General features: G+C 45.5%; 1 protein-coding gene across 1 annotated transcript in view; it reads left to right on the top strand.

Annotated features, from left to right (window-relative positions):
• LOC126176379 (tRNA dimethylallyltransferase-like) overlaps positions 1–10,390 on the top strand; it is a 490,052-nt gene extending 479,662 nt beyond the window's left edge. The window contains exon 3 of the mRNA XM_049923536.1: positions 10,184–10,390. Coding sequence (XP_049779493.1) covers positions 10,184–10,390 — 207 coding nt within the window. The remainder of the gene's footprint in view (positions 1–10,183) is intronic.
• The last annotated feature ends 551 nt before the right edge of the window (positions 10,391–10,941 follow it).

Genomic DNA, 10,941 nt, shown 5'->3' on the forward strand with positions numbered 1-10,941 from the left:
AGAGACCAAGCAGCTCTCTGACCGAACACGCTGAGCTACCGTGTCTGCATCCCAAAGTCGTAGCCTCCCCTTGCGGGTCGCCAACAGTTCGTCGGGGCTATAGATATTGACAGTGTTGCGAACGGTGGTTACTGTTACGTGTTGATAATACAATGAAACACACTTTATATATCATACTTGGCACATTTGTAACAGAGATTCTAGTGATTTAAGAAATAATTCAACGTGTCAAGATAGTTCCAGTAGTCATGACACATTCGTAGCAGAGGTTCTAGTGATTTAAGGAATAATTCAACGTGACAAGATAGTTCCAGTAGTCATGACACCAAAGTCATATTTCTAAACTTTTGTTTATTCTTATATTTCTGTCACGACTCAACTTCATATTAGATAGTACAGCATTTCTGCCACAAGAAGAAGATCTCCCTCTACCTGAGATTACTATATTCTAGTGTAAAATAACCTCAAACACATGTCACAGTTAACAACTATAATACAGTATCTACAAGACTGTCACCAAATAGTTAACACGATTTAATATGTGTGCACAACTGTTTACAAAGTACGTCATAATACAGTTGAGAATATGCGAAGCAACTTTAAATTTTTAATCTGTATTACAATATTGCCACTATGTTGTTCTGCAATAGACGAGACCTCTTCGTGTGAATGCTTCATGAGATCAGTATAGTTTGATGGAGCGTATTATTATTATTATTTTTAATCTGTCGTCATTATTTGCTACGTCAAACACGTGTCTGGCGCGTAATTGTCGTCTTCCCAGTAAGAGAACTTGTGGATACGATGTCCGGATAGTACACAACCAGGACGAATTTCTGGTATCTCACCAGGTGTTTTTACATTTCCCCAGTCCGAGAAAGATGTGCCGGATAGGAACATTTTTTCATTTGATTAATTAACTAGTTGAAAAACCCGGCATTGCCTGGGTATTCATTTTGCCAATTTTCTGTTGGAAACGAAAACAAAAAATGAATTGTGTTTGTAGTGTAAACTCGAAAAAATTTCATTTCCATGTATTTCTGTAAACATTTTCTAAAGTATGAAACAGTCTACAAAGAAATATGCACAATTTGCAAATGTATAAGTACAATATTTTTTTTTGTTTATAAACGTCTCTATGGCAACGTCTCTGGCAGCTACACAAAAGGCTGTTGTTTTCGCCTACAGCCGTTCGCGCTTCGCAGTTAAGAGCTGTCAAAAGCGTTGTCAGGTGTCATGGATTTCCTTAAACTCACTCGACTGTAAGATTGTCTTAATAATAAAGAATAAATCTATTAAAACGTCAGGCATGAAGCGGCATTTTTCCACGTATCTCAGTCCGTATCATGTCATATCTCTTGAACTGTGTCATACGGTTATATATTTGTGTATGTACATTCAGCTTATTTGTGGGTACTATCTACAAAATGTGCTGCGAATAGAGTTAGTACCAAAGAAATAATACATTTAAACGTCATGCACATTTATGACATATCCCTTGAACTATGATGCGTAGGTGGTTCTTACCCCCAAAGCTATTGTTGCTTCATAGTAAGCGGTATGTTTACCAAGTTTGGTTAAAATCGGTCCTGTGGTTTATAAGGGGATGTGGAACATACACACACACACACACACACACACACACACACACACACACACGTTCATCTTTATAATATTCATGGATATCCAAACAGTATAAATAAAAAGTGTCAGAAGGTTTATGGAAATCCATCATTGGGGATGTATGAAGGGATTTATTATTCGTGGCACAAAATGATACATTTACCAAACACAATTATATTTACGAGAATGAGTCAAATGAAAACCTTAAATATTTTTTAAATATTATTTATTGTGCAGAAGTGGTACAAAGCTGTAGCACTTTTCAACATAATCTCCCTCCTCACGTTCAATGCAAGTCCCCAGCGCTTACAAAGTGCATAAGTTCCTTTAGAAAAAAATTCTTTTGGTAGTCCGCAAAATCATTCATGCACCACGTGCCGTACCTCTTCATTATAACGGAACTTCTTTCCTCCCATTGCGTCTTTGAGTGATCCAAACGTATGGAAATCACTTGGGGCAAGGTCTAGTGAGTATGGTGGATGAGGAAGACACTCAAAATGCAGGTCTGTGATTGTTGCAGCAGTGTATGGGCAGTGTGGGGCCTTGCATTGTCATGTTGCAGAAGGACACCTGCTGACAGCAATCCATGTCGCTTTGAATTGATTGCAGGGCGCAGATGATTTTTTAGGAGATCTGTGTATGATGCACTGGTGACAGTGGTGCCTCTAGGCATGTAATGCCTTTATTATCTTTTTCGTCCCAAAAGAGAGTCAGCATAAGGTTCCATGGTAATGGTTCTGTTCGAAACTTCTTAGGTTTTGGTGATGAGTAATGGCGCCATTCGTTGCTCGCTCTCTTCGTTTCCGGTTGGTGGAAGTGAACCCAGGTTTCGTACCCAGTAACGATTCTTGCAAGGAAACCATCACCTTCTCGTTCAAAGCGCCGAAGAAGTTCTTCACAAGCACCAACACGCCGTTCTCTCATTTCAGGAGTCAGCTGCCGTGGCACCCATCTTGCAGATACTTTGTGAAACTGGAGCACATCATGCACAATATGGTGTGCTGACCCATGACTAATCTGTGAACATGCTGCAATGTCGTTCAGTGTCACTGGGCAGTTTTTCTTCACTACGGCTTCAACTGCTGCAATATCCTGAGGAGTCACAACTCTTTGTACGTGACCTGGATGAGGAGCATCTTCTACTGAAGTCACACCATTTGCGAACTTCCTACTCCATTCGTATACTTGCTACTGTGACAAACATGTATCACCGTACTGAACCTTCATTCGTCGATGAATTTCAATAGGTTTCACACCTTCACTGCGCAAAAACCGTATAACAGAACGCTGTTCTTTCCTGGTGCAAGTAGCAAGTGGGGCGGTCATCTTTATACTGATACTTCGACGGTATGTGTGCATCTACACTATGCTGCCACCTACAGGCCATTCTGCACGCTGTTTGTAGCAACATTTCGATTTATTATTACAAATTTAATGTTTACACTTAACTCACCCTCGTATAAAATTTTTTCGAAGTGACTTCTTCCTCTTTCCGTGCATCCCATGTGTTCTGGCGTAACCACAAGCGCCGGAAGGAAGAGGAAGAACGCAGGACCAGAAAAGGCGGTGAGGCGACGTCAGCCAATAGCGCGCTGACAATGAGCGCTCCGCGCCTGGAGCGACTTCTGCAAGAAGAGAATATAACCGCCGCTCATGCCAGCGTCGACCGGACATTGGTGGACAGCATTAGCACGGCCTAGCAGACAGTGCTACGATATCAGATTGTAGCGATCCATATCCATTCCATTGCTTGAACATTGCGTATAGCAAGGACTCGGATTTATGTTGCATGTCGCCCATCGCTTGCAACACCTTTGTACATTCAAGTTAAGTTTTGTCAACCTGCTTTATTGAAATAAAGCTACTAATGTTATGTGCTTGAATTGCTGTACAGCGTACTAAGACCGCAGCATCACTTAGGCACCCTGTACGAGACGAGTGGGCAAGACCCAGCACCATGAGCCTGCGTTTCCTACGTTGGCCTATTTTCTGGATGGTCAAATGAATTTTGGATACGCTTCCTCGAACATCGACGTTGGGTTGTGGAGTTGAATACACTGTGCATGTAACATGTCGCAAAAGAAACAGAATCCATTGGATTTCTGGTACCCCCACCAGAGTCATGCATGTCAGACGAGTAGTTGCTCTTGGTCGAGAGTCGATGTGATTCACGACTCCAGCGTAAGCGGCGTGGTCGTCCCCTGCATTGGCCAGTACCTCTGGAGTCGTAGCTTCTGTGGTTCGACCTCGCGGATTCCGAAGTCAGTTACATGCTGGTTGTACACCGGATTCTTCTTTACTCGGCCGAAGCTCGCTTGCATTCGTCTTGTGGATACTTCTCACTGCCGCGTTCATATAGTTCTGTGTTTGTCCTTCACCGCACCTTGAGACTCCCTATCTCCGGTTAGGACGACACACTATGCTTTTCGAGGGCGCCACGCGTAGTGGCACTCCGCTGTAATCCCGAGCATTTCGTGGACGCTATTATCTCGCTACACGTCATAAAGCAGGATTCAAGTGTGGCGATCGGACAGGCCATGCAATGGATCCACCTGTTGGGAAACTGGTGATCAAGATATTGCCGAACCACCCGTATAGATCGTGCATAGAAAACATCCATTGAATGACATCTAGAGGCACATCGTAAAGTAAATGTAGCAACTGATGTCTGAGAAACGTTCGTCCCAGTCCCAGTAAGATATTGTGGAAAAAAGTAGGGACCACATAAACGATCATGATTTATTCCACCCCACACTTTCAAGATGAACGTGTGTTGATATCTGTCTTGTCGTAGTTCCTGAGAGTTTTCGTAATCCAGGAGACGATTGTTATCGTAATCGAAGAGCCCTTTAAGTGAGAAACCAGCCTCTTCAGTGAAAAGATAATTTCACAGAATTGCAGAAACGCTGCATACTGCCCTAATAAGCGTTGACCGACATTTACTCTAGGCTGAAAGACTGCTTCCTTAAATTACTCCATCTATTAAAGGGCATGCAGACGTACGGAATGTTCCAGATCGTCATGCGAGAAACGTCTTCCCCTATCGTAGTTGTTCTTGTACTAGTTGATGCAGTTACGTCGGCCGCACGAAGAACCCGTTCTTCATGCTTAGGCGTTCGTACATCGCGTGGTCTCCCACCATCTGGAACTCTCTTCTGAAATGAACCTGTCTCTCGCAATCCTTGGTGAAGTAGTACGTGCAAACTTTGTTGCACAAGGTAACTGCCTCCCACGGTAACGTTCTGCGCGCTGCGTCCGCACACCCATCTTCTGGACAGTACATGCAGTGTGTCATTCCAGACACTGAATAAATCGTTGAGATGTATTGTGATAGAAGTGTTTAAAACGGGACAAACGGCAATCAGACAAAACAAAACAAATGCAATGACAAAATGTAAACAAGAAAGTGAGTAAAAATGTACATTTGAGGTAATTCACAAAATCAGGAGTCACTGCAGAGAATTGCTTTCATACATTCGTAACGAAGGATATTTGGACCCATGTTCATATGAACATCTTGTAACGTTTTGAAGTCAAGAATGAATCTCTAAAGTGTGTGACACATGTTTTCATACACTCTCTATTTTGCTAGAGCTCTAGTGTTTCCTGGCAACACTTTTAAATTAGCTATCTACACCGTGTCAATTATTGAACTGCATGAAAAAAATGTAAATTAGTTTCAAACTACGGCGTGCATACAGTTTATTCAATATGTAAACGTCACTACAGATATTCCGATTTAGGTTATGACATTTTCCATATGCCTGCCACCATTGGCGATGATGTGGCGCAGACAAATAGCGAAATTCTGCATGACCCGCTGAAGTGTCCGAACATCGATGCTGTGTATGACCTTCTGAATGTGTGTTTTCAGCTCAGCAATGGCTTTGGAGTTATTGCTGTACACCTTGCCTTTAATATAGCCGCACAAAAAGGTGTCCCATGTGTTCAGATCCGGAGAATATGGCGGCCAATCGAGGCCCATGCCAGTGGCCTCTGGATATGCCAGAGCCAGAATGCGGTCCCCAAAGTGCTCCTCCAGGACATCAAAAACTCTCCTACTTCGATGGGGTCGAGCGCCGTCTTGCATGAACCGCAGCTTGTCGAAATCAGGGGCATCTTGGATAACGGGGATGAAATTATCTACAAAACCTTCACATACCGTTCCGTAGTCACTGTACCGTCAGGGAACGTCGCACCGATTATTCCGTGACTGGACATTGCACACCACACAGTCACCCGTTGAGGGTGAAGAGGTTTCTCGATCGCGAAATGCGGGTTCTCTGTTCCTCAAATGCGCCAGAATTGACGAACCCATCCAAATGAAAGTGGGCTTCGCCGCTAAACCAAACCATATTCACACCGACGTCCTGGTCGTCAGTTCTGTGGACATTAGTGTTAGCGAAACACAACCGCCGTTCAAATGGCTCTGAGCACTATGCGACTTAACTTCTGTGGTCATCAGTCGCCTAGAACTTAGAACTACTTAAACCTAATAACCTAAGGACATCACACACATCCATGCCCGAGGCATGATTCGAACCTGCGACCGTAGCGGTATCTCGGCTCCAGTCTGTAGCGCCTAGAACCGCACGGCCACTCCAGAACCGCTGTTCAATGGCCCTGAGGCTTAGTGGTTGATGGGTTTGAATTTTGTATGGGAAGAGATACAGGTCTTTAACAACAATTTGTCGCAGTGCTTCCCAGTTGAATCCCACTTGTTCTGCAGCTCGTCTGATCGATTTCCTGGGGCTTGTTTGAAACACAGCGCGTGTCCTCTAGACGTTTTCAGGTGTTTTCACCCGTTTTGGACGTCCGACATTGCCAACAACGTCATCACGAACACTACCCGTTGTCTCAACTTGCGAATCAAAATTCTTGCTTGTTACCACACTTTGACAGCTTGTCTTCAGCTTGAAATCAGTCGCAAATTTCCTTTGAGCCCCAGATGGGCTGTTATTGCTCGCATAGTAGGCCTACATAAGCGCTGTACGCTCAGGCACGTTGTACCGTGAAAAAAATGGTTCAAATGGCTCTTAATCACTATGGGACTCAACATCTGAGTTCATCAGTCCCCTAGACTTAGAACTGCTTAAACCCAACGAAGCTAAGGACATCACACACATCCATGCCCGTGGCAGGATTCGAACCTGCGACCGTAGCACCAGCGCGGTTCCGGACGTAAGTGCCTAGAACGGCTCGGTCACAGCGGCCGGCGTACCGTGACATTTTCACGTGCAAATGGGCAACAATAAGAAGGCGCGTACGCATGCGCATACTAATTCCCATCATGACCCGCGGCCAACCACACAGTCTGTACGTTCTAACGCAACCGTTAAGAAGTTATGACGATTTTATTTCATATACACTCCTGGAAATTGAAATAAGAACACCGTGAATTCATTGTCCCAGGAAGGGGAAACTTTATTGACACATTCCTGGGGTCAGATACATCACATGATCACACTGACAGAACCACAGGCACATAGACACAGGCAACAGAGCATGCACAATGTCGGCACTAGTACAGTGTATATCCACCTTTCGCAGCAATGCAGGCTGCTATTCTCCCATGCAGACGATCGTAGAGATGCTGGATGTAGTCCTGTGGAACGGCTTGCCATGCCATTTCCACCTGGCGTCTCAGTTGAACCAGCGTTCGTGCTGGACGTGCAGACCGCGTGAGACGACGCTTCATCCAGTCCCAAACATGCTCAATAGGGGACAGATCCGGAGGTCTTGCTGGCCAGGGTAGTTGACTTACACCTTCTAGAGCACGTTGGGTGGCACGGGATACATGCGGACGTGCATTGTCCTGTTGGAACAGCAAGTTCCCTTGCCGGTCTAGGAATGGTAGAACGATGGGTTCGATGACGGTTTGGATGTACCGTGCACTATTCAGTGTCCCCTCGACGATCACCAGTGGTGTACGGCCAGTGTAGGAGATCGCTTCCCACACCATGATGGCGGGTGTTGGCCCTGTGTGCCTCGGTCGTATGCAGTCCTGATTGTGGCGCTCACCTGCACGGCGCCAAACACGCATACGACCATCATTGGCACCAAGGCAGAAGCGACTCTCATCGCTGAAGACGACACGTCTCCATTCGTCCCTCCATTCACGCCTGTCGCGACACCACTGGAGGCGGGCTGCACGATTTTTGGGGCGTGAGCGGAAGACGGCCTAACGGTGTGCGGGACCGTAGCCCAGCTTCATGGAGACGGTTGCGAATGGTCCTCGCCGATACCCCAGGAGCAACAGTGTCCCTAATTTGCTGGGAAGTGGCGGTGCGGTCCCCTACGGCACTGCGTAGGATCCTACGGTCTTGGCGTGCATCCGTGCATCGCTGCTGTCCGGTCCCAGGTCGACGGGCACGTGCACCTTCCGCCGACCACTGGCGACAACATCGATGTACTGTGGAGACCTCACGCCCCACGTGTTGAGCAATTCGGCGGTACGTCCACCCGGCCTCCCGCATGCCCACTATACACCCTCGCTCAAAGTCCGTCAACTGCACATACGGTTCACGTCCACGCTGTCGCGGCATGCTACCAGTGTTAAAGACTGCGATGGAGCTCCGTATGCCACGGCAAACTGGCTGACACTGACGGCGGCGGTGCACAAATGCTGCGCAGCTAGCGCCATTCGACGGCCAACACCGCGGTGCCTGGTGTGTCCGCTGTGCCGTGCGTGTGATCATTGTTTGTACAGCCCTCTCGCAGTGTCCGGAGCAAGTATGATGGGTCTGACACACCGGTGTCAATGTGTTCTTTTTTCCATTTCCAGGAGTGTAGTCTAATAATTGTCACCCTGTATTTACAATTATATGGTCAGAACATCACTTATTTCAGTTTTTCTATTTTTTTCTCTTCTTTGCTTCTTCTGTAGGCACTAGATACACACAGCATAGGTTTCCGTTTGATAATGTCACAGTTATACATCCCAGTATGGATAACGTTCACTGTTGCAAATTGCACATATTTCTCACTTGGTCTAAGGGTCACCGAGAGCTCATGGGAGCTCTAAAGGGTGATAGTGTAGTACGGTGTTGTAAGTAGTTAGGTAATTTAATGTGCTGATAGGAAACACTACAGACCTCCTATCAAAATATGTATAATTAAATATTTTTTTTTACATTATAGACCAATAATGATGCCTAGTAAGAGCTGGCGAAACGTGTTTGGTTAAATAATAATAATAGTAATAATGATAATAATAATACATTTAGTTGCAAAAGACGGATCTATTCTTATCTTCCATACCTGTAAACCCTAACCCAGACTCTTTAAATAGTCGAACATCCGTCTATAAAGCGTCGTATCTCCTGTACTATATGGCGTACAATGACTTAATTTGCAGGTACATTCAGTGGCTTATGTGGATAATGTCTGCAAAACGTATTGCGGATACAGTTAGTAGTGCCGGCCGGGGTGGCCGAGCGGTTCTAGGCGATTCAGTCTGGAACCGCGCGACCGCTACGGTCGCAGGTTCGAATCGTGCCTCGGGCATGGATGTGTGTGATGTCTTTAGGCTAGTTAGGTTTAAGTAGTTCTAAGTTCTAGGGGACTGATGACCACAGCAGTTAAGTCCCATAGTGCTCAGAGCCATTTGAACCATTTGAACAGTTAGTAGTAAGGAAGCAATGAATTGAAACTTCGTGCCTGACGCTGCAGTTTTACTGCATGAGCAACGAAAATGTAGTAAGCAATAAAGTTTCTTCGTTTCATCATTTTGTGGAGGGTGTCACCAAGAAAAATAGTCATAAAGGTTTGAAATTATGTGTAAAGTTTGTTGCAAGTCGCTAAGTTGTCTCGTTCTCAAATACTGCATGAATGAAATCTGGATACTTTGCTGCCGCAAGATAAGATACGCAGTTGTTAGCTTTAATACCTGTCTTATTGTGCTAAACTTTTAACATAAGATGCGGAAATGGACATGCCGTGTGGCTAGGGCCTCCCGTCTGGTAGACCGTTCGGCTGGTGCAAGTCTTTCGAATTGACGCCACGTCGGCGACTTGCGTGTCGATGGGGATGAAATGATGATGATAAGGACGACACAACACCCAGTCCCTGAGCGGAGGAAATCTCCGACCCAACCGGTAATCGAACCCGGGCAGTTAGGTATGACATTCCGTCTCGCAGACCACTCAGCTACCAGGGGTGTACACACATAAGATTACAGCTTTTAATGAGCAGACTATAACTGCATTTTAAATTTGGTCAAGAATTGTGTGTAATATTGAAAACAAAATTTTTGTTGTCTCTGGAAGCCACTGCATAGGCAGCCTAATACTTGGATTTTGCCTTTTGTTGGTGGTATTGTAATACAGATAAACATAAATGTTGTTATATGTTGTTTTACTCTCTTTGAATTGATTTTCAGGCTATTTTCATTCTTACTCCCATGCGCTCATGCTAGTTCCATCACTTAAATAATTCCCTTCCCATCAGTTCTTGCCTTGCCCCTTACACTACCCTCGCCGTGTGGTGCTCTGCCCAGTAGCTGTAGCCTAGCAGGTTTGTGCCGCTGTACAAAGTGTTTCCCTTAACCGAGGCCTTGCAGATCGACGACCTGGTGTCGCGGAAGAGGCTGCCCGTGGTGGTGGGCGGCACGCACTACTACATAGAGTCGCTGCTCTGGAAGGTGCTGGTCACCGGTGGCTCGCCGGACGAGGCCGCCAAGAGGCGCCACGCAGACGACGGCGCGTCCGACAGTGAGTCGCCTCTCTTTCGCCTTCTGACCGCTCACAGGTTTAACGCAGCGGTCTAGAGCTAACGTTTGGGAGTCGTCTCTCATTATGCCGCCGTGTACTTCATTATTATTACACTACTCAGAAAGTCCCGGTACAGAGTGCTTTCATCTCGATAACGATCTTTTTTAGTCGACACTTTTATCTGATACTTTTACTCATATCAGTACTTCATTGTAGATATCGTATCGATACATCCTAGTTATGATTGGTCACATCTTTATTATTAAAACCTACCTACAATTTTGACCGTGTACCTCAGTTCGAACACTTTCAACACTTTTACTCCTGAGCACAAGTTAACAATCTACACTACTGGCCATTAAAATTGCTACACCACGAAGATGACGTGCTACAGACGCGAAATTTAACCGACAGGAAGAAGATGCTGTGATATGCAAATGATTAGCTTTTCAGAGCATTCACACAAGGTTGGCGACGGTGGAGACACCTACAACGTTCTGACATGAGGAAAGTTTCCAACCGATTTTTCCTCTTACACAAACAGCAGTTGACAGGCGTTGCCTGGTGAAACGTTGTTGTGATGCCTCGTGTAAGGAGGAGAAATGCG

Source organism: Schistocerca cancellata, chromosome 3, assembly GCF_023864275.1.
Source record: "Schistocerca cancellata isolate TAMUIC-IGC-003103 chromosome 3, iqSchCanc2.1, whole genome shotgun sequence".
NCBI classification, from domain to species: Eukaryota; Metazoa; Arthropoda; class Insecta; order Orthoptera; family Acrididae; genus Schistocerca; species Schistocerca cancellata.